Source organism: Salvelinus sp. IW2-2015, unplaced genomic scaffold (genome assembly GCF_002910315.2).
Source record: "Salvelinus sp. IW2-2015 unplaced genomic scaffold, ASM291031v2 Un_scaffold1736, whole genome shotgun sequence".
In the NCBI taxonomy this organism is placed as follows: domain Eukaryota; kingdom Metazoa; phylum Chordata; class Actinopteri; order Salmoniformes; family Salmonidae; genus Salvelinus; species Salvelinus sp. IW2-2015.
Window position 1 is genome coordinate 66,117 of NW_019943121.1, and position 27,872 is coordinate 93,988.

General features: G+C 42.8%; 1 protein-coding gene across 1 annotated transcript in view; it reads right to left on the reverse strand.

Annotated features, from left to right (window-relative positions):
• The window catches only part of LOC112071833 (constitutive coactivator of PPAR-gamma-like protein 2), a 32,134-nt gene that overhangs the window by 1,035 nt on the left and 3,227 nt on the right, over window positions 1–27,872 (reverse strand). The window contains exons 2-6 of the mRNA XM_024139267.2: window positions 24,405–24,651; window positions 14,382–14,464; window positions 14,186–14,314; window positions 12,127–12,229; window positions 11,736–11,803 (exon numbers count right to left, since the gene is read on the reverse strand). Of these exons, the coding sequence (XP_023995035.1) occupies window positions 11,736–11,803; window positions 12,127–12,229; window positions 14,186–14,314; window positions 14,382–14,464; window positions 24,405–24,651 (630 nt within the window). The remainder of the gene's footprint in view (window positions 1–11,735; window positions 11,804–12,126; window positions 12,230–14,185; window positions 14,315–14,381; window positions 14,465–24,404; window positions 24,652–27,872) is intronic.

The window sequence follows — 27,872 nt, forward strand, 5'->3', positions numbered from 1 at the left end:
ACGATATACCACTGAGCAGCACTCCCCCTACTGTATTACCCCACGCTGAGCAGCACTCCCCTACTGTATACTCACGCCTGAGCAGCATCTCCCTACTGTATTACCTCACGCCGAGCAGCACTCCCCCTACTGTATTACCTCACGCCGAGCAGCACTCCCCCTACGTTATACCTCACGCGAGCAGCACTCCCCCTACTGTATTACCTCACGCTGAGCAGCACTCCCCCTACTGTATTACCTCACCTGAGCAGCACCTCCCTACTGTATTACCTCACGCTGAGCAGCACTCCCCCTACTGTATTACCTCACGCTGAGCAGCACTCCCCCTACTGTATTACCTCACCTGAGCAGCACTCCCCTACTGTATTACTCACGCTGAGCAGCACTCCCCCCTACTGTATTACCTCACACTGAGCAGCACTCCCCCTACTGTATTACCTAACTCTGAGCAGCACTCCCCCTACTGTATTACCTCACCACTGAGCAGCACTCCCCTACCCGTATTACCTCACGCTGAGCAGCACTCCCCCTACTGTATTACCTCACCTGAGCAGCACTCCCTACTGTATTACCTCACCACTGAGCAGCACTCCCCCTACTGTATTACCTCACACTGAGCAGCACTCCCCCTACTGTATTACCTCACTCTGAGCAGCACTCCCCCTACTGTATTACCTCACACTGAGCAGCACTCCCCCTACTGTATTACCTAACGCTGCACCTCCCCATTCACTGACCCTTCTCGCAGCCAGGACAATGGCAACAATAGACAAAACAAGATAAACACATAATTATCAGCTAGATATATGAACCGTAATCGTAAGCCAGCTAGCTAGTTACACAGGAAAAAATGATCTAAAACTAATGTTACGCAAGGTACAGTAGATTCTTCATGGCCATCGGGCTCGCTAACAGTAGTAGCTAGCCAGTTAGCTCTAATGATTTACCTTGGGCTTGAGACCTACGCACACTACAGTGGGTATTGTAGGCAGGTAAACCATGCCAAAATTAACACAGAATGTATTTATTAACGTATCAAGATCAAATAGTGTAGTGAGGCGACATATGAGATGTGAACAGGCAACATTTCATTCCCAGGTTGGAGTGTATTTTCTCTCACTTCAGCTCAAATAAGAGCCACCATTGATTTCAAGAAAATTAGCATAACTTTTTATGTGGTTACGTCATATTTCTTTGCGTTCTTTCTGTTGAAGTTTGCATCGATGCTTAAAAATATGTACACAGAGCAGGCATTCGAAAAGTGCCCTCCGTGCTCCGTCTCGCATACTTTGATTTGGACTTATACACCGACCCTACCGTGTTCCGATTTGCCAAGTATGCATTTTGAAAAACACCCACAGAGAGAGCGCACGACCGCGAGCCAGAGAGAGAGACTAAATGTGACCCGTTTCAGGAAACTAGTCGTATTTTGCACATCACTACTTCACAGGACAGGCAAAACATTTTTTGATCAAAAAGCTTTTTTGGCAGAAATGCCTTCTGGAACATGTGAACTTTCATGTTCCTTAATAACAAAGTTGTATTCCAACTGTAAATAAGAAATACAATTCTTAAATTACGAGCCTAGTTGGTTTAGCCACGGAAAAAGACAGGAACTTTGGCTGAGCTAATGCATGGGCAGGACATGCTGGGAGAAGAGTTCTGATTGGTCGGCCATGTCACATGCTTCGGTCTATAACGTGAGCTGCTCAGTATGTGTTGATAGTCCTTTCTACCACAGAACGATATAACGTTAGCCATTGAGAACTGAAAAAGTTGCTACTTTTTTCAACAACATTGATGCCCTGAAATTAGCAGGTGCTGTTGACAAATCAGTCCTAGCTTCAAGCTCCTTGGTGTCCACATCAACAAACGATCATGGTCCAAATACACCAAGACGGTCGTGAAGCGGGCATGACCACACCTAGTCTCCCTCAGGAGACTGAAAATATTTGGCATGGGTCCCCAGATCCTCAAAAAGTTCTACAGCTGCACCATCGAGAGCATCCTGACTGGTTGTATCACCGCCTGGTAAGGCAACTGCTCGGCCTCCGACCGCAAGGCACTACAGAGGGTAGTGCGTACTGCCCAGTACATCACTGGTGCCAAGCTTCCTGCCATCCAGGACCTCTATACCAGGTGGTGTCAGAAGAAGGCCCAAAAAATTGCCAAAGACTCCAGCTGCCCTAGTCATAGACTGTTCTCTCTGCTATCGCACAGCAAGCGGTACCGGAGCACCAAGTCTAGGTCCAAACAGCTTCTACCCCCAAGCCATAAGACTCCTGACCAGCTAATAAAATGGCTACCCGGACTATTTGCAGTGTCCCCACCCCCAATTGTTTTACACTGCTGCTACATTGTTTATTATCCATGCATAGTCACTTTACGCCTACCTACATATTACCGCAATTACGTTGACTCTACCGGTACCCCCTGTATATAGCCTCCACATTGACTCTGTACCGGTACCCCCTGTATATAGCCTCCACATTGACTCTGTACCGGTACCCCCTGTATATAGCCTCGCTACTGTTATTTTATTGTATTTTTTTTTGTTTTCAGTTTATTTTTTGTAAACACTTTTTACAATGCCTGTTGTATTTGCCGCATGTGACAAATAAAATTTGATTTGGAAAAAGTTGTGATGTGTTACTTTCTGCACACGCCATGGTCAGCGTGAAACAGAGTGACTTGACAACGCCGGCCTAACAAGATGTATCTACAAACAGAACGGAGTTAAATGGTTCCAGTCTGTTGTGAAGATCCAATTCAGTCAGAAAGTCATTTTCACTGCAAGTTAAAGCTGTTAGCCAGCTGGAGAACATTAGCTTGCTGACACGCTAGCTAAAGTTACATGTATGATCTGTGTAGTAACATTATTCTAATCAGATATCCATTTTCATTGATATTTATAGCCTAAATATTTGCCAGCTAACATTGAACCTAGTTGGTTAGCTTTAGCTACCTTTAGCTATACCTGGTTCATTGTTTAGCTAGCTAGCTACCTAGCTAGCTACATGTTTAAACAAAAGACTTCACCAGATGATTACATGACCCATCAAGTTAGCCAGGTGTGTCTGAGTGTGATTACAGCCATCTATTGTATTACATGAACATGTCTAGACAATAGAGACCCATCCACTTAGCTCAGGGATTCTGAAACTTTTTCAGCCTGGGACCCAAATACAAATGTGTGTTTTTATAGGACCCAAGCTTATGAAAACATGCAACTGTACATAAATATGGTACATTACAATGTTATTTGTTTTAGGCTGACATAAGGGCAATGTAATACCCATATACTGTATATAGCCATTCATGTTTATTTTCCCCCATTAAAAACACTGACATATCTGTCTAGGTTCGAATTGTTGCTGTTAAAATACCACAAATGATTTACATTCTGAACTAGAAAAAAACGTATTGATCACATCACACAGATGTATAACAGAACACACACAGTCCTAATGAGGTGTGGCTGGTTGAACTTTTCAACAAGCAGGTCTATTCTGGGCTCAGTTTGAGACAGTGCAACCCTCAGGTCATGTACAGTATTGAGTCTGTTTCTGTACTTGTTGTTTAAGTATGCCAGAATTGAAAACCCTGACTCACATAGGTTATGTGGTGCCAAACTGGATCAGAACATCTACTGCTTTCTCAGTCAGGCAGGAGGCCGCTTCCTGCTGTAGATGAGCTTCCCAGAACTGTGTGAGAGTGTTTGCCTCAAAAAGCATCTTACTTCAATTAGTTTATTCCAGTTCAGAAAAAAAACTACTTGTATTTTAACAGTTCCAACAGACTTGTTTTCAACAAACATTTATACAGTAAAATGTACAGTAGGGCTGTTTGTACATCTTCATATGTACTGTTACTTAGCTAGCTAGCTATGGCTAACATTCGCCAGCTAGCTACTAGCTGTGTACAAGGGGATTGTTTGAAAGAGAAACACTACTAGGAGAGAGAGTACTCCCTTATTTCTGCTGATCATCACCTGTTATTAAGTGACAACAATGTCTTGCTAGCTGACTTACTTGTCCACTGTCAAAGCACTGCTTCCTGAAGCGTTCTGCCCTGTTCTGAAAGAACTCCCTGGGTTTACCAGGAATGGGAGACTAGTCGTTTGTGGCTGATTGAGACTAAATAGGAGCTTTTTTGGTCTAAACTCCACTCGCCGTGTTTGGAGGACGAAGAAGGATGAGTACAACCCAAGAACACCATCCAACCGTGAAGCATGGAGGTGGAAAAATCATTCTTTGGGATGCTTTTCTGCAAAGGGGACAGGACGACTGCACCGTATGTGAGGGGAGGATGATGGGCCATGTATCGCGAGATCTTGGCCTTCCCTCGTAAGAGCATTGAAGATGGGTCGTGGCTGGGTCTTCCAAGCATGACAACGACCCGAAACACACAGCCAGGGCAACTAAGGAGTGGCTCTCCGTAAGAAGCATCTCAAGTCCTGGAGTGGCCTAGCCAGTCTCCAGACACTGAACCCAATAGAAAATCTTTGGAGGGAGCTGAAAGTCCGTATTGCCCAGCGACAGCCCGAAACCTGAAGGATTCTGGTAGAAGGTCTGTATGGAGGAGTGGCCAAAATCCCTGCTGCAGTGTGTGCAAACCTGGTTCAAAGACTACAGGAAACGTATGATTCTGTAATTGGCAAACAAGGTATATGTACCAAATAAATAAGTTCTGCTTTTCTGATGTTATCAATACTTATGTCATGCAATAAAATGCTAAATTAATTACTTAAAAATCATACGTGATTTTCTGGATTTTTGTTTTAGATTCGTCTCTCACTAGTGAAGTGTACCTATGATAAAAATTACAGACCTCATACTGCTTTGTAAGTAGGAAAACCTGCAAAATCGGCAGTGTATCAATACTTCCCCCACTGTAGGTCTGTAGCAGTTTTGGTCTAGAGTGTCTCCCCTTTGAAGAGGGGGTATGACCGCAGCAGGTTGCCAGTCTTTGGGGATCTCAGACGATACGAAAGAGAGGTTGTACAGGCCAGTAATATGGGTGGCAACCGATTCTCGGCGGATAATTTATGGAAGAGAGAGGTCCAGTTTGTATAGCCGGTTGATTTGTAGGGGTCCAGATTTTTGCAGAACTTTCAGAAACATCAAGCTATCGGATTTGGGTGAAGGAAAATGGGGAGGCTTGGGCAAGTTGCAGTGAGGGGTGCATGTGCTGTTGACCGGGGTAGGGGTAGCCAGGTGGAAAGCATGGCCAGCTGTAGAAAAATGCTTATTGAAATTCTCAATTATCATGGATTTATCAGTGGTGACAGTGTTTCCTAGCCTCAATGCAGCTGGGAGGAGGTGCTCTTATTCAACATGGACTTTACAGTGTCCCATGTAATATAGCCTACACCTTCACAATAAGTCCATGATTTATTTTAGACAGGTCTAAAGAAATATATGAAGAAAATGTAGTCTATTTCAGAAGAACAGAAAAGCATACTCTGAGTTGTCCGTATGTTAGGCCCTGGGGTGTGGCTATGCCAAATGGCTGTGGGCTACACTAGTTAACTTAGCAGTGTTAAGTTCTACAGGGTAAAAACTGACAGACGACCCAGAGCTCAAACCAAGTTTATTCACCCAGGTCAGACACCTGAACAAAGACATGTTCCCACCAGCACAAGTATACAGTTRAAGTCRGAAGTTTACATACACTTAGGTTGGAGTCATTAAAACTCATTTTTCAACCACTCCACAAATTTCTTGTTAACAAACTATAGTTTTGGTAAGTCGGTTAGGGTTAATCTGTGTGCATGACAAGTAATTTTTCCAACAATTGTTTATAGTTTTACACTTATAATTCACTGTATCACAATTCCAGTGGGTCAGAAGTTTACATACACTAAGTTGACTGTGCCTTTAAACAGCTTGGAACATTCCAGAAAATGCTATGGCTTCAGAAGCTTCTGATAGGCTAACTGACATCATTTGAGTCAATTGGAGGTGTACCTGTGAATGTATTTCAAGGCCTACCTTCAAACTCAGTGCCTCTTTGCTTAACATCATGGGAAAATCAAAATAAAATCAGCCAAGACCTCAGAGAAAATTGTAGACCTCCACAAGTCTGGTACATCCTTGGGAGCAAWTTCCAAACGCAGGAAGGTACCACGTTAATCTGTACAAACAATAGTACGCAAGTATAAACACCATGGGACCACGCAGCCGTCATACCGCTCAGGAAGGAGACGCGTTCTGTCCCCTAGAGATGAACGTACTTTGGTGCGAAAAGTGCAAATCAATCCCAGAACAGCAGCAAAGGACCTTGTGAAGATGCTGGAGGAAACAGGTACAAAAGTATCTATATCCACAGTAAAACGAGTCCTATGTCGACATAACCTGAAAGGCCGCTCAGCAAGGAAGAAGCAACTGCTCCAAATCCGGCATAAAAAAAAACAGACTACGGTTTGCAACTGCACATGGGGACAAAGATCGTACTTTTTGGAGAAATGTCCTCTGGTCTGATGAAACAAAAATAGAACTGTTTGGTCATAATGACCATCGTTATGTTTGGAGGGAAAAGGGGGAGGCTTGCAAGCCGAAGAACACCATCCCAACCGTGAAGCACAGGGGTGGCAACATCATGTTGTGGGGGTGCTTTCCTGCAGGAGGGACTGGTGCACTTCACAAAATAGATGGCATCATGAGGGAGGAAAATTRTGTGGATATTTTGAAGCAACATCTCAAGACATCAGTCAGGAAGTTAAAGCTTGGTCACAAATGGGTCTTCCAAATGAACAATGACCCCAAGCATACTTCCAAAGTTGTGGCAAAATGGCTTAGGACAACAAAGTCGAGGTATTGGAGTGGCCATAACAAAGCCCTGACCTCAATCCTATAGACAATTTGTGGGCAGAATTGAAAAAGCGTGTGCGAGCAAGGAGGCCTACAAACCTGACTCAGTTACACCAGCTCTGTCAGGAGGAATGGGCCAAAAATCACCCAACTTATTGTGGGAAGTTTGTGGAAGGCTACCCGAAACATTTGACCCAAGTTAAACAATTTAAAGGCAATGCTACCAAACACTAATTGAATGTATGTAAACTTCTGACCCACTGGGAATGTGATGAAAGAAATAAAAGCTGAAATAAATCATTCTCTCTACTATTATTGTGACATTTCACATTCTTAAAATAAAGTGGTGATCCTAACTAACCTAAGACAGGGAATGTTTACTAGGATTAAATGTCAGGAATTGTGAAAAACTGAGTTTAAATGTATTTGGCTTTGATCAAGTTTATCAAGACATTTTGCAGGAGAATGTAAGGCTTTCTGTCCTCCAATTGAAGCTCAACAGAAGTTGGGTGATGCAACAGGACAACGACCCAAAACACAGAAGTAAATCAACAGAATGGCTTCAACAGAAGAAAATACACCTTCTGGAGTGGCCCAGTCAGAGTCGTGACCTCAACCCAATTGAGATGCTGTGGCATGACCTCAAGAGAGCAGTTCAGACATCCCAAGAATATTGTTGAACTGAAACAGTTTTGTAAAGAGGAATGGTCCAATATTCCTCCTGACCGTTGTGCAGGTCTGATCCACAACTACAGAAAACGTTTGGTTGAGGTATTGCTGCCAAAGGAGGGTCAACCAGTTAAATCCAAGGTTTCACATACTTTTTCCACCCTGCACTGTGAATGTTTACACAGTGTTCAATAAAGACATGAAAACGTATAATTGTTTATTAGTTTAAGCAGACTGTGTCCATTGTTGTGACCTAGATGAAGATCAGATCAAATTTTATGACCAATTTATGCAGAWATCGAGGTATTTCCAAAGGGTTCACATACTTTTTCTTGTCTGTCTGTCTCTCTGTGAAAATGACTAAATCAGATTATGATTTTTTACCTGAAATCTTTCCTTATTGTAGGCTACTACTTTAAGTCTTGAAATCTTTGGTTGTTTACTACACTACTCATTCTGTTTAGCACATGGCCTCACATGTTAATCCTTAAAGAGATGAGTGGGGCTAATGCTTAAGAGGGTGTGAACGATGCTGAATGGGTGTAGACAAAGAAGAGCTCTCCAGTACATGTACCCAAATGTTCAAGGGACATCCTCCAAAGTGGGGTTACAAGTTTAACAACTTTCAAAGCTGAATTACTTTCCCATTTTCTTCAACTGCAGTGTATGATACTATTTTAGAGCTCTGTAAAATATTTTTCAAATTAGAACCCATGAACAGAAGTCTAATTTACATAAGTATTCACACCCCTTTGATATGACACCGCAAATTGAGCTCAGGTGCATCCAATTTATTTTGATCATCCTTGAGATGTCACTACAACTTGGAGTCCACCTGTGGCCAATTCCAATGTTTGGACATTATTTAGAAACAAAAACACAGGTTTATTTAACTTCACTAGGGTAGGGGGCAGCATTCGGGATTTTGGATAAAAAGCGTGCCCAAATTAAACTGCCTGCTACACTCAGGCATATAATTAGTAGATTTGGATAGAACACTCTAAAGTTTCCAAAACTGTTAAAATAATGTCTGAGTATAACAGAACTGATATGGCAGGCAAAAACCTGAGGAAAATCCAACCAGGAAGCACTATTATTTTGAAAGGCTGTTTTTCCAGTTCACGAGCTCTATGGCTTCCTCTACATGTGGCCAGTCTTTAGGCATTGTTTCAGGCTTTTACTCTGAAAAATGAGGGATACACAGCACTTTCAATGAGAGGCCAGTGGAAATTTCCAGACATCAGCTATGTGCCTGATCGGGAACGCGCCTTTCTTGTTTGTCCTTTCCTATTGACAAAGCTTTTGTCCGGTTGAAATATTATTGATTATTTATGACAAAAACAACCAGAGAATTGATTTTAAACATCGTTTGGCATGTTTCTACTAACGTTTATTGTACTTTAAAAAAACTTTTCGTCTGGACTTAGGAAAGGATGTTTTTGGTCATAAAGAGGGACATTATTGAACAAAACAAACATTTATTGTCTAACATGGAGACCTGGGAGTGCCACCAGATGAAGATCTAAGGTAAGTGATTAATTTTAATGCTATTTCTGACTTTTGTGAGCCCTCTTCTTGGCTGGAAAATGGCTGTATGGGTTTCTGTAGCTAGGCGTTGACCTAACATAATCGCAAAGTGTGCTTTGAAATCTGACACAGCGGTTCCATTAAGGAGAAGTTTATCTTTATTCGTATGTTTAACACTTGTATCTTTTATCAATGTTTATGATGAGTATTTCTGTTATTTGATGTGGCTATCTGCACTTTCACCGGATGTTTGTTTGAGACAATGCATTTCTGAACATAACGCCAATGCAAACTGAGATTTTTGTATATAAACTTTATCGAACAAAACATACATGTATTCTGTAACATGAAGTCCTATGAGTGCCATCTGATGAAGATCAAAGTTTAGTGATTCATTTAAATCGCTATTTCTGACTTTTGTGAGCCCTCTCCTTGGCTGGAAAATGGCTGTATGGTTCTGTGACTAGGTGCTGACCTAACATAATCGCAAGGTGTGCTTTCGCCGTAAAGCCTTTTTGAAATCAGACACTGTGGCTGGATTAACGAGAAGTTTATCTTTAAAATGGTGTATAATACTTGTATGTTTGAGGAATTTTAATTCTGAGATTTGTTGTTTTGAATTTGGTGCCCTGCAATTTCACTGGCTAGCGTCCCACTTGTACCAGAGAGGTTAAGGTCCCACAGTTGACAGTGCATGTCAGAGCAGAAACCATACCATGAAGTACAAGGAAATGGCCAGAGAGCTCCTAGAAAGAATTGTGATGAGGCGTATACACTACATGACCAAAAGTGTGGGGACACCTGCTCGTCGAACATCTCATTCCAAAATCACAGGCATTAACATGGAGTTGGTTCCCCTTTGCTGTTATAAACAGCCTCCACTCTTCTGGGAAGGTTTTTCACTAGATGTTGGAACATTTCTGCAGGGACTTGCTTCCCTTCAGCCACGAGCATTAGTGAGATCGGCACGGATGTTGGGAAATTAGGCCTGGCTCGCAGGTCGCGTTCCAATTCATCCCAAAGGTGTTCGATTGGGGTTAAGTTCAGGGCTCTGCGCAGGCCAGTCAAGTTCTTTCACAACGATCGACAAACTATTTCTGTATGGACCTCGCTTTGTGCACGGGGGCATTGTCATGCTGAAACAGGAAAAGGCCTTCCCCAAACTGTTGCCACAAAGTTGGAAGCACAGAATTGTCTAGAATGTTTTTGTATGCTGTAGTGTTAAGATTTCAAATCAAAATCAAATCAAATTCCCTTCATTGGAACTATGGGGCCTAGCCCAAACCATGGAAAACAGCCCCAGACCATTATTCCTCCTCCAAACTTTAGTTGGCATTATGCATTGGGGCAGGTAGCGTTCTCCTGGCATCCGCCAAACCCAGACTGGTCCGTCCGACTGCCAGATAGTGATGCATGATTCATCACGCCAGAGAACGCCTTTTCACTGCTCGGGAGTCCAATGGTGATTCATCACTCCAGAGAGTCCAATGGCGGTGCGCTTTACACCACTCCAGCCAACACTTGGAATTGCGCATGGTGATCTTAGGCTTGTGTGCAGCTGCTCTGCCATGGAAAACCATTTCATGAAGCTCCCGACAAACATTTAATGTGCTGACGTTGCTTCCAGAACTGACAAGCTGACGTTGCTTTGCAGTTTGGAACTCGGCAGTGAGTGTTGTAACCGAGGACAGACAATTTTTACGTGCTACACGGTCCCGTTCTGTGAGCTAGTGTGGCCTACCATTTCACAGCTGAGTCGTTGTTGCTCCTACCCAGACTGCCTAGAACTGGCTATCGGACCAAACGGGCAAGGACCTTGGTCAGGGAGATGACCAAGAACCCAATTACCACTGACAGAGTTCATTGGCTGAGATAGAAAAGAAAACCTGYCAGAAGGATTTAAGTGGAGAGTGGCCAGACAGAAGCCACTCCTGAGAAAAAGGCACATGACAGCCTGCCTGTCATGTGAAGGCATGTGAAGGACTTAAAGCATAAGGCGAAAGATTGTGGTCTGATAAAACAACATTTTTATTAAAAAATAACTTTTCGGCCTCAATGCAAAGCGATATTTCTGTCACCCGTCTAACACCATCCCTACCGTGTACAGTGGTGGCAGCATCATGCTATGGGGATGCTTTTCAGCGTCAGGGACTTATAGACTGGTAAAGATAGAGGGGAAAATGAATGGAGCCAAATACAGGCAAATCCTTGATGACAACTTGCTTCAGAGTGCAAACGACCTTAGACTGGGGCGAAGATGTATGTTCCAACATGACAATGACCCCAAGCATACAGCCAAAGCAATGCTGGACCAGCTTCAGAACAATAATGATAATGCCCTTGAATGGCCCAGCCAAAGCCCAGACTTGAATCCAATTGAAAATCTGTGGAAAGACTTGAAGATTGCTGTTCACCGCCACTCCCAATCTAACTTAACATAGCTTGAGAAAATCCACAAATCCAGATGTACAAAGCTGATATACCCAAGATGACTGAAAGCTGTTTCTACAAAGTATTGCCTAGGGGGTGTGAATATGTATGTGTCATTATCTGTATTTTGTTTTCAATAAATGAACAAACATTTCTATAAACTTATTTTGACTTTGTCATTATGGGGTATTGTGTGTAGATCGGTGAGACATTTTTTAAATTAATTTTTAACAACTAAATGAGGAATAAATAAAAGTGTATGAATACTTTCTGAAGGATCAGAGATGTGACTCCTACCTGGTTCGTTCCCGGCTGCATTGCCCCCATGTGGCCAGGAAGACTGCCAAAAGGAGCCGGACCAAACCCTGGCACCACACACAGAAAGACAAAATGACACATCCAGTTTAGCAAGCCTAACGATTTCAGAGGAAAAGCACTTGTTTTCAGACTACAGTAGATATGACTGGCAGGTGCCTTAGCCCAGTGCTTCTCAGTACTCTACTCAAGAACCCACAGACATCTCAATGTTGTTGGGACCAGCTGATTCAACTAGTCAGGGGCTGGAACATTAGTTGACAAGTTCAATCAGGTGTGCCATCTCTGGAATAGACCAAATACATGGAACTGCTGGAGGTCCCCGAGGAGAGGTTTGAGTAAGATGGCTTTAGCCAATGGCAGAGTTACTCACAAAGGTAGGGGGAGGGTCCCATGGAGAGTGGGCGGGGTTTAGAGGCAGATGAGAAATACTCCACAGCCTTCTTAAAGCGCTCCACCTTATCCTCCATACGAGACTAGAGAGAATGTGAGARAAAGAAAGGAGGGGTGACAGAAAGATAGTGGTACTGATATTTGGCAGTCTCTACTTAAGGTACATGGCCTACAGATTGCAAGCATGCATAGACAAAGGCTAAGCAGCTAGCAGGGTACTGCTCTGTTTCAGCTGGTATGGTCAGTCTAGCTGTAGGGAGAAGGTACTGCTCTGTTTCAGCTGGTATGGTCAGTCTAGCTGTATGGAGGAGAAGGTACTGCTCTGTTTCAGCCTGGTATGGTCAGTCTAGCTGTATGGAGAGAGGTATGCTCTGTTTCAGCTGTTATGGTCAGTCTAGCTGTATGGAGAAGGTACTGCTCTGTTTCAGCTGGTATGGTCAGTCTAGCTGTAGGGAGAAGGTACTGCTCTGTTTCAGCTGGTATGGTCAGTCTAGCTGTATGGAGGAGAAGGTACTGCTCTGTTTCAGCTGTTATGGTCAGTATAGCTGTATGGAGAAGGTACTGCTCTGTTTTCAGCTGTTATGGTCAGTCTAGCTGTATGTAGGAGAAGGTACTGCTCTGTTTCAGCTGTTATGGTCAGTCTAGCTGTATGGAGAAGGTACTGCTCTGTTTCAGCTGGTATGGTCAGTCTAGCTGTATGGAGAAGGTACTGCTCTGTTTTCAGCTGTTATGTCAGTATAGCTGTATTGAGAGAAGGTACTGCTCTGTTCAGCTGGTATGGTCAGTCTAGCTGTATGGAGAAGGTACTGCTCTGTTTCAGCTGGTATGGTCAGTCTAGTGTATGGAGAGAAGGTACTGCTCTGTTTCAGCTGGTATGGTCAGTCTAGCTGTATGGAGAAGGTACTGCTCTGTTTCAGCTGGTATGGTCAGTCTAGCTGTATGGAAGAGAAGGTACTGCTCTGTTTCAGCTGTTATGGTCAGTCTAGCTGTATGAGAGAAGGTACTGCTCTGTTTCAGCTGTTATGGTCAGTCTAGCTGTATGGAGGAGAAGGTACTGCTCTGTTTCAGCTGGTATGGTCAGTCTAGCTGTATGGAGAAGGTACTGCTCTGTTTCAGCTGGTATGGTCAGTCTAGCTGTATGGAGGAGAAGGTACTGCTCTGTTTCAGCTGTTATGGTAGTTAGCTGTTGGAGAAGGTACTGCTGTTTCAGCTGGTATGGTCAGTCTAGCTGTATGGGAAGAAGGTACTGCTCTGTTTCAGCTGGTATGGTCAGTCTAGCTGTATGGAGAAGGTACTGCTCTGTTTCAGCTGGTATGGTCAGTCTAGCTGTATGGAGGAGAAGGTACTGCTCTGTTTCAGCTGTTATGGTCAGTATAGCTGTATGGAGAAGGTACTGCTCTGTTTCAGCTGTTATGGTCAGTCTAGCTGTATGTAGGAGAAGTACTGCTCTGTTTCAGCTGTTATGGTCAGTCTAGCTGTATGGAGAAGGTACTGCTCTGTTTCAGCTGGTATGGTCAGTCTAGCTGTATGGAGAAGGTACTGCTCTGTTTCAGCTGTTGGTCAGTCTAGTGTATGGAGAGAGAGGTACTGCTCTGTTTCAGCTGGTATGGTCAGTCTAGCTGTAGGGAGAGGTACTGCTCTGTTTCAGCTGTTATGGTCAGTCTAGCTGTATGGAGAAGGTACTGCTCTGTTTCAGCTGGTATGGTCAGTCTAGCTGTATGGAGAAGTTACTGCTCTGTTTCAGCTGTTATGGTCAGTATAGCTGTATTGAGGAAGAAGGTACTGCTCTGTTTCAGCTGTTATGGTCAGTCTAGCTGTATGGAGAAGGTGCTTTCTGTATCCATGCATCTTATTTAAACAGTTATGAAATCAGAGGGGTAGACAGGGTGGAGTGGGGATTGAACCCCGGTCTCCGGTGGGGAGAAGAGTACATGTGTCTAGAGCAAGGACATTAGCACTAGACCACAGGCTCTACACATTTTAATCCTTCTGGACAGTAATGTTATTTCTTGATCCAAACAAAGTATTTAAGTGTGTACCTGTGATTGTTTGAAGACGTCCCTGGCGACAGCGTCGAGGTTCCCCAGGTCTTTAATGGAGGAGACATACTCTGACACCGCCTTGATAACCACCTCACAGGGAGGCAGCACCAACTGGTGGGCACGCACCTAGAGGGTTAAAGGTCAGGGGTCAGTGGTCAGACACCAGTGGAGGGGTTAGAGGTCAGGGTTATACCTTGAGCGAGGCCAGGGGGTGTTGTGGTCCTAAAAGGCTCCAGTGGAAGGCAGCCAGGTCCTCATCAGGGAGAATATGGTTCCCTATTGGGGGAGGGGGGAGAAAGAGACCGGTAGTAAACAACAAAATGTAAAAGGTGTGTTTGGTTGCGTCTCAGGGATGGCAGTTAATCGATTAAAGATGAACAGACATTTTAGGAAAGTTAAGGTGATCTGCATCAATGAAGGATGGCGCCGAGTTGAAGGATGGAGCTTTTCTGCCTAGAATTTAAGTTACTCAAGAGCTTTTTACTATCATTCTTTAAATTGATACTTGTTCCATAGTATAGTAATTTTTGTTAAGTCATTTGTCAATGTATTGTATCTTTGCCAATCTGCTGTGTTGCCAGACATATTTGTCATTCCCTTAGCCTCATCCCTCTCAGCCATACAGTTTATCAATTCATCATCTATCCATGGGGATTTGACAGTTAGACATTCTCCCATAAAGAAACTGACTTATCAGTACCCAGAATATAAACAGCAATACCTCCATTGGCATTCCTGTATCTTCTGTAGATGTTACAACCATATATAGCTACATCTTTTTGAAAGGAATTGTCTAAGTGAGTGTCAAAGAACCAGTATATGACTGCTTTCTGTTGCTAGCAAGTTAACAATTTCATGAACCTTGCTTCTTTGGCTAAATATGTTAATATGGGCATTTTTTTTATTTTTTATTCTGGAATTCTTGATTGTTTTTATTGCTTATCAGAGGTAGACATGACAGCAATATTTACATTTGATCTGGTAGTGCAGGGTGAGCTGTTAATCATACGTCTGTAGCTAACTCTTTCAGAACAGACAACTAGCTAGCTCTTGACTGAATACTTGTTTTTCTAGCTCAGCTAGATAGCCTCTCGTAGGCTTGACACATTGGAAGTCCCTCACTGCAAACCGTTGAATACTGTTTTATGCATATTGTACACCAGTGGTTCCCAAACTTTTTATAGTCCCGTACCACTTCAAACAGTCAACCTCCAGCTGCCTACCCCCTCAAGCACCAGGGTCAGCGAACTCTCAAATATAGTTTTTTGCCATCATTGTAAGCCTGCCACACACACACTATACCAGTGCTCGCCAACCGGTCGATCGTGATTTTCCGTACTTCTGCTCGGGCTGCAGCTGCAATGAATGAGCAGCCAAGCATCGATAGCCCTGCGTTTTATTATTAATAGCAGCTCGTCGTATCAAGGAAAATTTCAAACTTTCCTTGGTCATAGGAACAACATGAATGTGTGCATGAGGCAGATGCGGTGCGACTCGAGTTTCGCCATCAGGTGGAAGACGGTGTCCCTTCTCTCTGTGCAGTCTCACCGGAGGAAAGGAGAGAGCAGGGACCGTGAGAGGCGGCTGGGAAAAATCGTGTTGAACAGTCATCCAACCCGGAAATCCAAGTTGGGAACTCCAGCATCTTTCTAGAACTCAGACTTTGACCTGAAGATCGACATGATTTGACCATCAGATGCAGATACCATCAGTCCAGTGAAATAAAGCTAAATATTTAAATGTATGCTCCACAGTGCCTCAAGTGCTAAACCAACTGATCTATTTTGTTATCAAAGCTCGAGTTTAAAAATTATAATATGGTCTGATTAACAAAATTGGCAGGCCAATCATATGCTGTGATAATGTATTAGGCCTACTGCCCAAACCTCATTCCTACAAAACTGTTTGTGTGAGGTTAATGTAAAAAATATATATATATAAATCTGAGCAGTAGATSTCAGCTTGGTTTTTGACTGCAGAGGTGATCTTGACTCAGAAACGGTTGGTGTTTTTATACAAGATGGCGCCGAAGAACACGGTTGATGTTTTACATTCTCCCAACCAATTGTGCTGTTTTGTTAGTTTTTGCGTAACTTATTTTCTCACTTATTTTGTACATAATGTTGCTGCTACCACCGTCTCTTATGACCGAAAATAACTTCTGGACATCAGAACAGCGATTACTCAACACGGACTGGAAGAAACCTTTAACGAGTCCGACGAGAAGGATATACTGCTTCACTGGAACAGGCCCAGATACACGCCTTTTGCGTTAAGAAAAGACGCAGGAAAAGGGGCCGCAGATCGGGCATCCTTCTGAGAATCCGTAGGCGAGCGAGTAAACTCCCACTTCCATCCGTTCTTCTTGCTAACGTGCAATCATTGGATAATAAAATTGATGACCTACGATTAAGATTATCCTACCAACGGGACATTAAAAACTAACATCTGTTTCACCAAGACGTGGCTGAACGAAGAAAAAGAGCGCTAGCGGGATTTACATGCACCAGCAGAACAAAGAAGCTACGTCTGGTAAGACGAGGGGTGGGGGTGTGAATTTATCAATAACAGCTGGTGCGCGATGTCTAATATGAAAGAAGTCTCAAGGTATTGCTCGCTTGAGATATGATAAGCTGTACCTTATCATAAGGTACTCTATGATAAGCTGTAGACCACATTATCTACCAAGAGAGTTCTCATCTATATTATTCATAGCTGTCTATTTACCACCACAAAACGAAGCTGGAACTAAGACCGCTCTCAACCAACTCTATAAGGCCATAAGCAAAGAAGAAAATGCTCATCCAGAAGCGGCGCTCTGAGTGGCTGGGGACTTTAATGCAGGCAAACTTAAATCAGTTTTACAACATTTTTACCAGCATGTCACGTGTGCAACATGAGAAAACAGAATCCTAGACCACCTGTACTCCACACACAGAGATGCATGCAAAGCTCTCCCCCCCACCCCACATTTGGCAAATCTGACCATAATTCTATCCTCCTGATTCCTGCTTACAAGCTAAAATTAAATCAGGAAGTACCAGTGACTCACTCAATACGGAAGTGGTCAGATGACGTGGATGCTATGCTACAGGACTGTTTTACTAGCACAGACTGGAATATGTTCCGGGATTCATCCAATGGCATTGAGGAGTATACCACCTCAGTCATTGGTTTCATCAATAAGTGCATCGACGACGTCGTCCCCACAGTGACTGTACGTACATATCCCAACCAGAAGCCATGGATTACAGGCAACATCCGCATCAAACTAAAGCTGCTGCTTTCAAGGAGCGGGAGACTAATCCAGACGCTTATAAGACAACCTGCTATGCCCTCAGACGAACCACCAAACAAGCAAAGCGTCAATACAGGATTAAAGACTGAATCCTACTACACCGGCTCTGATGCTCGTCGTACGTGGCATGGCTTGAAAACTATTACGGACGACAAAGGGAAACCCAGACGCGAGCTGTCCAGTGATGTGAGCCTACCAGACGAACTAAATGCCTTTTATGCTCGCTTCGAGGCAAGCAACACTGAAGCACATGCATGAGAGCACCAGCTGTTCTGGATGACTGTGTGATAACGCTATCGGTACCGATGTGAACAAAACCTTTATATAGGTCTACGTTCAAAGCCGCTGGGCCGGACGGATTACCAGGACGTGTACTCAAAGCATGCGCGGACCAACTGGCAAGTGTCTTCAATGACATTTTTAACCTCTCCCTGACCAAAACTGTAAAACCTACATGTTTCAAGCAGACCACCATAGTCTCTGTACCCAAGGAAGTGAAGGAAACCTGCCTAAATGATTACCGCCCCATGGCACTCACGTCTGTAGCCATGAAGTGCTTTGAAAGGCTAGTCATGGCTCACATCAACAGCATCCTCCCGGACACCCTAGACCCACACCAATTTGCATACCACCCCAACAGATCCACAGATGCACTCCACCCTTTCCCACTTGGACAAAAGGAACCCCTATGTGAGAATGCTATTCATTGACTACAGCTCAGCGTTCAACACCATAGTGTTGGACCCCACAAAGCTCATAACTAAGGTAAGGACTCTGGAACAAAACACCTCCCTCTGCAACTGGATCCTGGATTTCCTGACGGGCCACACCCAGGTGGTAAGAAAAGGCAACAACACATCCTCCACGCTGACCGTTAACACTGGGGCCCCTCAGGGGTATGTACTTAGTCCCCTCCTGTATTCCCTGTTCACCCACGACTGCGTGACCAAGCACGACTCCAACATTAAGTTAGCTGACGACACAACTTTGGTAGACCTGATCACCGACAACGATGAGACAGCCTATACGAACGTGGTCAGAGAACTAGCAGTGTGGTGCCAGGACAACAACCTCTCCCTCAATGTGAGCAAGACTAAGGAGCTGAAAAGGTGGCCCAAACAGGCCCCCATTAACATTGACGGAGCTGTAGTGGAGAGGTTCAAGTTCCTTGGTTGCCATATCACCAACAAACTAACATGGTCCAAGCACACCAAGACAGTCGTGAAGAGGGCACAACAAAACCTTTTCCCCCTCAGGAGACTGAAAAGACTTGGCATGGGTCCCCAGATCCTCAAAAGGTTCTACAGCTGCACCATCGAGATCATCCTGACCGGTTGCATCACCGCCTGGTAGGCTAACTGCTCGGCATCTGACCGTAAGGCACTACAGAGTGTAGTGCGAGCAGCCCAGTACATCACTGGGGCCAAGCTTCCTGCCATTCAGGACCTATATAATAGGCGCTGTCAGAGAAAGGCCCATAAAATTGTCAGAGACTCCAGTCACCAAAGTCATAGACTGTTTTCCCTGCTACTGCACGGCAAGCGGTACCGGAGCACCAAGTCTAGGACCAAAAGGCTCCTCAACAGCTTCTACCCCCAAGCCATAAGACTGCTGAACAATTAATAAAATCGCTACCGGACAATTTACATTGACCGCCCCCCTCCCTTTTGTACACTGCTGCTACTCGCTGTTTATTATCTATGCATAGTCACTTCACCCCCACCTACATGTACAAATTACCTCAACTAACCTGTATATAGCCTCCACACTGACTCGGTACCCCCAGTATACAGCCTCCACATTGACTCTGTACCGGTACCCCCAGTATATAGCCTCCACACTGACTCTGTACCGGTACCCCCTGTATATAGCCTCCACATTAACTCGGTACCCCCTGTATATAACCTCATTAGGTGCCCCCTGTATATAACCTCATTATTGTTATTCTTATTGTGTTACTTTTTTATTATTACTTTTTATTTTAGTGTACTCAAGAAAATATTTTCTTAACTCTTCTTGAACTGCATTGTTGGTTAACTTGTTATGGCTGTAGGGGGCGTATTGAAAAACATGTGCAAATTTTCAAACGGCCTCTTAATCAATTTTTGCTCTTACAATATGCATATTGTTATTACTATTGGATAGAAAACAGTCTCTAGTTTCTAAAACCGTTTTAATTATTTCTCTAAGTGGAACAGAACTATTTTTACAGTCCATTTCCTATCCGGAAGTGAGATTTCCAAAAATCGATGTCGCTCTTCGAGCCCTTGTCTATAAAAGGGCATGTCACTTAGGACTGTAGAAACACGTCATACGCCTTCCTCTGGGTGTCATGCGGAAGTGAGAGTTGAAATCAGTTGATTATCTCATCCTGTATTTGAACACAGCCTCTTTTGATTGAATGTTGTCGCAGTTTATTTTTCTTTCTGGGCGCGAAGTAGCACCTGGACTCGGCTCCTGGAAAACACTCTGTAAAGGTGAATATGATCTCTGGCTTAGATTTTATTTGATACATGTCACAATATCATCCTAAAGTATGTTATTTCAATATACTTTAATTATATTATTGAAATGTTTCTGGACTTTAGACGTGATGCGACGCAAGAATTTTTTCAAGATGGAGAGGTTAGCGTCGCCACTGCCAGTGTGCTTGCTAATTCAAGAGGGAAATTGTTCGTTCTGGATCGAAATAAAGACGTTTCTGAACAAAGGACCCTTGGAGAACATTCTGATGGAAGATCCACAAAGATAAGGACCCAATTTGGGATGCTTTTTCATATATCTGTCGAACTGTGCTAACGCTACCGTTTGACTAGAATAATCAATGTTGCTGTGTGCCTACTATTTGTAGTAAGCTAATATAACGATATATTGTGTTTTCGCTGTAAAACACTTCAACAATCGGAAATATTGTCTGTATTCACAAGATATTTGTCTTTCATTAGCTATCCACCATATATTTGTCTGAATGTTTTATGATGAGTAATTAGAAGTAGTTGACGTGGTGTCTATTTTCTCTGGCTACTCCCGTGCGATTTCTGACTGTAGCTATGATGGTAGCAGTAATGTAAAACTGATTTATAGCTAAATATGCAATTTTTTTGAACAAAACATAGATTTTATTGTGTAACATGTTATAGGACTGTCATCTGAGGTAGTTTTTTCTAGGTTATTTAGGTTGGTTCTAGGTTAGTTAGGTTGGCTTGTGCATGCTACTTGCATCCTACTTGTGCTTTGAAAAATGTCTGTCCTCTTTTTTATTTGGTGGTGAGCTAACATAAATATGTGGTGTTTCTCTGTATAAACATTTAAAAATCGGACATGTTGGCTGGATTGACAAGAATGTTATCTTCAAATGCTGTATTGGACTTGTTAATTGTGTGAAGTTAAATATTTAAAAAAAATAGATTTTGAATTTCGCCCGCCCCCCTGACATACAACAATCCGGTGTCGGGCTTGCAGCCCTAACAGGTTTTAAGTGCTTGTAAGTCAGCATTTCACGGTAAAGTCTACTCTTGTTGTATTCGGCGCATGTGACAAATAAAGTTCGATTTGACCACTGCACTATACATTTATTAAACATAAGAGTTGTCCCGGCTCGTGGGAAGTTACAAAGTGCTCTTATAGGACTTATAGGACCAGGGCACAATTAATAATAAATAATTTTGCTCTTTATTTAACTATCTTACATATAAAGCTTTATTTCTTCATAAAAATGGTGAATAACTCGCCACAGGTTAATGAGAAGGGTGTGCTTGAAAGGATGCACATAACTCTGCAATGTTGGGTTGTATTGGACAGAATCTCAGTCATATCATTTCCCACACAGTCTGTGCCTGTATTTAGTTCATGCTAGTGAGGGCCGAGAATGCACCCTCACATAGGTACGTTGCTGCAAAGGGCATCGGTGTCTTAAAAGCGCGATTTGCCAAGGAAGGATACTGAGCACAGCCCAATCCAGAAATCTGGCAATTGAATTTTCACAGAACCACTTGTTGCAATTTCGATGAGCCTCTTGTTCAGATATCAGTAAGTGGACTGGAGGCAGAGCATGAAAGGCATAATGAATCCAGTTGTTTGTGTCATCCGTTTCGGGAAAGTACCTGCGTAACTGCGCACCCAACTCAGGTGCTTCGCTATATCAGATTTGACATTGTCCGTAAGCTTGAGTTCATTTGCACACAAAAAAATATCATACAATGATGGAAAGACCTGTGTTGTCCTTAATGCAGACAGTGAAGAGCTCCAACTTCTGAACCATAGCCTCCGTTTCGAGGTCCCTGAAATCCTAGATTCAGATCATTCAGGCAAGAAAAAAACCATAAGAGTCGTGTGAGAAACTCATCATCGTGCAAGCGGTCAAACAAGTGAAAATTATGGTTAGTAAAGAAAACTAAGCTTGTCTCTCAATTCAAAACAACGTGTCAATACTTTGCCCCTTGATAACCAGCATACTTCTGTATATTGTAAAAGCATTTCATGGTCACTGCCCATATCATTGCATAGTGCGGAAAATACACGAGAGTTCAGGGGCCTTGCTTTAACAAAGTAAACCATTTTCACTGTAGTGTCCAAAACGTCTTTCAAGCTGTCAGGCATTCCCTTGGCAGCAAGAGCCTCTCGGTGGATGCTGCAGTGTACCCAAGTGGCGACGGAAGCAACTGCTTGCACACGTGTTACAACTCCACTATGTCTCCCTGTCGCGCTATCAGTACAGATACCAACACATCGTGACCACCAAAGTCCATTTGATGTCACAAAGCAGTCCAGTAATTAAAAAAAATATCCTCTCCTGGTTTCCAGAAGAGGATGTCTTCCTTAATTGACCCCCCATAAACCTAACGGACATATACCAGGAGCTGTGCCAGGCCCGCCACGTCTGTTGACTCATCCAGCTGTAACGCATATAAATCACTGGGTTGTATGCGAAGCAGTAATTGTTTCAAAACATCTCCTGCCATGTCACTGATGCGTCGTGAAACAGTGTTGTTTGATGAGGTTATTGTCTGTATAGTTTTTTGGGGCCTTTTCCCCCAGCATTGTTCCAGCCATATCCGTGACAACAGGAAGAATTAAGTCCTCCACAATAGAATGTGGCTTGCCTGTCCTAGCCACTCGGTAGCTCACCATATAAGACACTTCTAGCCCCTTCTTATTAATGATATCTGTTGCTTTTATACATGTCTTACTACTCGAAAGTCATCTTTATTCCCGCTCCAAAAACTCCTGTGGCTTGTTTTTCAAATTGTCATGTTTCGTTTCTAAATGTCTGCGCAAGAATGAAGGTTTCCCGCAAGAGAGTAACGCTTAATGTGATTGGATGTTAATTATTTTACTAGGCTACCYGTATTTGACATTGTGTTATATCGCTGTCAATTAGATGGTTTAATTTTATTTTTGGCAGTGAAACGAGGCTACTCAGGCAAGAAAAAAAAAACACCCCAATATATAGTTGGAAAATATAAATGTAGTGTTTGAAACTGTGAAGGAATTTAAAAAAATCTATTTTACATTTTTAAAYGTGAATCACATTTTTATTTGGTGTACTGCCGACGGCGTTGCACGTACCCCAGTTTGGGAATACCTGTTGTACACAATCTGCTTGCGAAAGTGTATTGTGGGCATTACCATGCAGTTGACTTCCTAACCTTTTTTGCTGTTAGCTAGTTTAATTGCTAATGTCAGCTAACACTATGGATGTGACAAATTGACAATTTTGCTTAATGTTTAAACTGCCATTGTTTATCGGTTTTGTGTTAAAACTAAGAAAAAAAAATAACATTTCACATCAATTTACAATGCAGAATGTTGTTTAATGGCTACAACCGGGTAATTCAGTTATTCTACCACAACCCTTTACAAAACGCAGCTACAGAAACATGTCCATAGCAACAATTGTTAACTTTTCAGACATTTTTTTTTTTTTTAAGTGCTGCATCAGATCTGTACCTTTTCAGACAGAATTCTGATCTGGCGTAAAATGTTCTGTATTGTTTCCCTGACAACAAACATCGCTGATTGATGTGCTGCTGTGCTGTTTTATGGTAGAGTAGCTAGATGTGTTTTATTTCTACTAAGTCACAGTATTTAACAAACTTCAAAGTTCTATTTTAGGAGAGATTATTTGATTGACAGTTCTGGTTGCCTAGTGCCAGACTTCAGTCCTGCTTCAGAAGCGGCATTCCTTTACAGACAAATCAAATGTCTGTTCATAGAGGTTTCATGTTGGCATTTAAAAGGAGTGTAGCCTACCCTAACAACCAGACAAACAAACCTTCTGTAGCCGAGGTGCTTTCAAGGGGCCACATTCCATTTTCTGAAAAGCGTTAACCATACAGGCTACCGGTAGCAACTGACTAGGTATCCCCTTTCCCTTTTGGTAGAGAAATTAACATTCAAATCTCTGGCAACAGCTCTGGTGGACATTCCTGCAGTCAGCATGCCAATTGCATGCTCCTTAAAACTTGATACATCTGTGGCATTGTGTTTTGTGTGACAAAACTGCACATTTTAGAGTGGCCTTTTATTGTACCCAGGACAAGGTGCACCTGTGTAATGATCATGCTATTTAATCAGCTTCTTGATATGCCACACATGTCAGCTGGATGGATGTGTTAAGAACATTTTAGAGAAATAAGCTTTTTGTGCGTAATGGAACATTTCTGGGATCTTTTATTTGCCAAAGGTGCTTCTACAAAGTGTTGACTCTGGGGTGTGGATATGTAAATACAATATTTCTGTATTTAATTTTGAATAAATTTGCTAACATTTCTAAAAACATGTTTCACTTTGTTATTGTGGGGTATTGTGTGTAGATCGGTGAGAGAGAGAAAAAATATTTTATCCACTTGGAATTCAGGCTTTAACACAAAATGTAGAATAAGTCAAGGGGTATGAATACTTTGTGAAGGTACGTACCCAGCAGTGCAGCGAAGCAGGGCAGGTGTTGTGTCTTCAGACCCAGCTGTCTGGCAGCTTCAGAGAGCAGGTACTGCTGGGTGGTCAGGTTCTTGCCGTTCCAGGACAGTTTGAGGGCATGAGAGGAGAAGTAGGCAGGCACGTTGCAGAGGGCAAACTCTGAGTCCTGGGCGATCAGGCCGCAGAAACCAAAGTCCCTGTAGAGGGACAGCACCTCCTGGTGGTGGTCCTCCAACGTCTGGACAACCTGGATAATACAATATTAGCCATGCACCGATATGACATTTTTGGACGATACCGATATCCAATATTTTCCTTGTAAAAAAAAAAACGATACCGATATTTACAATTTTAGCGGCCTTTTAAGCATTCTAGTAGAGTTAATTAGTTAACACACACACGGACGCAGCGGTCTAAGGCACTGCAAGAGGCGTCCCTGGTTCGAATCCAGGCTGTATCACATCAGGCCGTGATTGGGAGTCCCATAGTGCAGCGCACAATTGGCCCAGCGTCGTCCGGGCCGTCATTATAAATAAGAATTTGTTCTTAACCGACTTGCCCAGTTAAATACACACACAGATCAAAAAGTTATTTTGTTGGCATTTACATATGTCCCCATCACCAGTAAAACCCATTTATTTCACTTACTTGCTGTGCTGTTTCTTTGTTCAGTTCTCATTCTCAACCAAGGTTTCTATGGAACGCCGTTTGGATCTTTGCATGTCAAAAAAGATAACACTATTTGACCTGTCAAATAACACGGCATCCGTTTCAGTAGCTATATAGTTAGGTAGTAGCTATAGCCAACTATATAGCTAGGTGTCATCTAAAATAACCCTAATTTATAAGACAGTTTTTATTTGATTAATGGTTGTCGGACCCATCTATGTGAAGCTAGCCACAATAAGGTTAAGCCACAATAGTTGACTTTGCAGTTAACCTTCAAAATAAAAGTATGGCATAATTCTACTATTTGTATTAATTTGCATTACTGTCAATGACACTTATTTTGAAGGCAAACTGCAAATTCCACTATTGTGCCTAATCCTTATTGTGGCTAGCTTCACAAAACATAACCAAGTCAGGTCGAGCCTCACTAGCCAGATGAAGCTAGCTGGCTGCTTATAACGTTAGCTTTGGGCAACAGGGTTAAGTAGCTGGCTAGCTATTTATTTTCATAAACTGAAGTTCAATTTCAATAGGCGAACAACAATACTTACAAGGATTCCTAAATCATTGCTAAGAATAATGAAAATGGCTGCAGTTTCTACTGGTCATTGTTTACAGGCTGGTTGTATTGGTGCTAGCTAGGTACCAAGCTAAAGCTAGCTAGCTACCCCAGAAGTTGTGGTTGAACAAATTATGCTTTATTACCAACGTGGTATTGTAAACACATAATTCGTGGCCGGTGTTTGCAGACTTTTTAGTACAGCTTTGACAGTGCTACTGTATCTTTTTTGACACGCAAAAACCCAAACGGCGTTCCATAGTATGTATGTGGTGAAACTAATAGCAGTGACGCCATTACTGTGTAACTCCGGTAGGGCAACATCTGAAAAATAGCGCATTTGGTAGTGTGTACCGATGCTCGACCACTCGGCGATAGCCAACATCACCCACGACAGAACGGTTGATTGTCAAGGACAATGAATTCCATTATCTTGGCTTTAATGGATTTCACCTTTGAGTTGTCTCGCTGAAATTTTGTTACTCTTTCAAATGACTGCTCGATCCACACAGCAGACATTTTAGGTTAGTTTAGGAATGCTGTGTTGCACGTATAGCGAAAAATTGTATGTGGCGTCATCACATCCTGTACTTATGTTATGTAGGTATGCACGTCAGCGTTGACAYCGGTTTTGCACCTTGGGGCATAAAACTAGACATCGGCCGATACCGACGTTGGCATTCTTAGCTAATATGGGCCGATTCAGATATGTTCACCGATATATCGTACACCCGTATACAATATTACACATCTTAAACCCTCCTCTAACCCTGTAGAAAGGCCAGCAGGCTGAAACGTTGACCAAAGTGCCATGGTATAGAAGATAAAATAAGTACACCAGTAGTTTGCCCCCAGCCTATCACACACAGCACTCATTACCATAACAGGTCCCACCAGCACTCATTAACATAACAGGTCCCTAACAGGTCCCAGCCAAACCTCATCTGACCATATGGTGATGCTTAACAACCAGGTAGTTACCCTTAGCAACAGGTGGAATATGGGATATCATGCATGTATTGGGGTGACAGGTAGCCTAGTGGTTAGAGCGTTGGACTAGTAACCGAAAGGTTGTTAGATCGAATCCCTGAGCTGACAAGTAAAAATCTGTCGTTCTGCCCCAGAACAAGGCAGTTAACCCACTGTTCCTAGGCTGTCATTGAAAATAAGAATTTGTTCTTAACTGACTTGCCTAGATAAATAAAGGTACAAATAAATGTATATCTGGTCAAATAGGGCTGTTAAAATATAAAAGATTAGTTCCAGGTGTGTGACCAAAGATCAGCCTCTTGTCCCTGTGTTGAAGTGAGGGTAGAAGACTGGCAGACCAAAGACCAGCCTCTTGTCCCTGTGTTGAAGTGAGGGTAGAAGACTGGCAGACCACTCCAGCAAGAACAGTATTATGCATGAACACGACCAGGCCTAAATACGCTGATTTACTGGGCTACTCTCCACTAACTATTAGTGTTGTCCCCATACCAGAACTGACTGGCACTTGATCCAGATAAACTCAGCTACTGTTCAATCGTTGGGCATCTTTTGAGTTCAATATCATTACATTTGAACATTATGAATATTTTCAAGAGACAGTCATTAATGAATCAATTATACAAATCAATTTGGCTTTGTTTTTACAAATCTAATACAAAGGAAATAATTTGAATGGTAAATGTCTATTGATAAACTGGCTAAATGAAGATGTAGCCTAGGTCTATTCCCAATGCAGGTGAATACATATTCAATAGGAGTGTGAACGCATTGAGGTGTTCAGCTTGTTTTGGCTGATATCGTCGGGCTAGAGACAAACAATCCCTTCCACATAGGACTTATTTTATTGGCAACTGCTAGTAGAACATTTTACTGATCAACAACATTTGCATAGAAGAAGCAATATTACATAAGGGTGTGGGCTGTTTCTTTAAGAAATGATGTCATTCACAAGGCAGAATGTGGTTGTTGAATCTGACTGGCTACGGAATCTAGTGGAAACCAGACGGAGGTGAGGAAGATAAACAAGTGAATGAGTTTTTGGTGGCGAGGGAGACCAAGTGAAGTAACGTTTTTGGTCACAATCAGCATATTGTGTGTTATGGTTTGCATATTTGAAAGAAAGTACTAGGGTAGTAAATTCAGCTGCAAGCTAGCAAGGAAATTTAGCCTACAATTGAAGCTGGACGCTACCGGTATCATCTTGCATTGTAAAGTGTTCTAGCCTGTATGGACATTGTTTTGCGAACAGT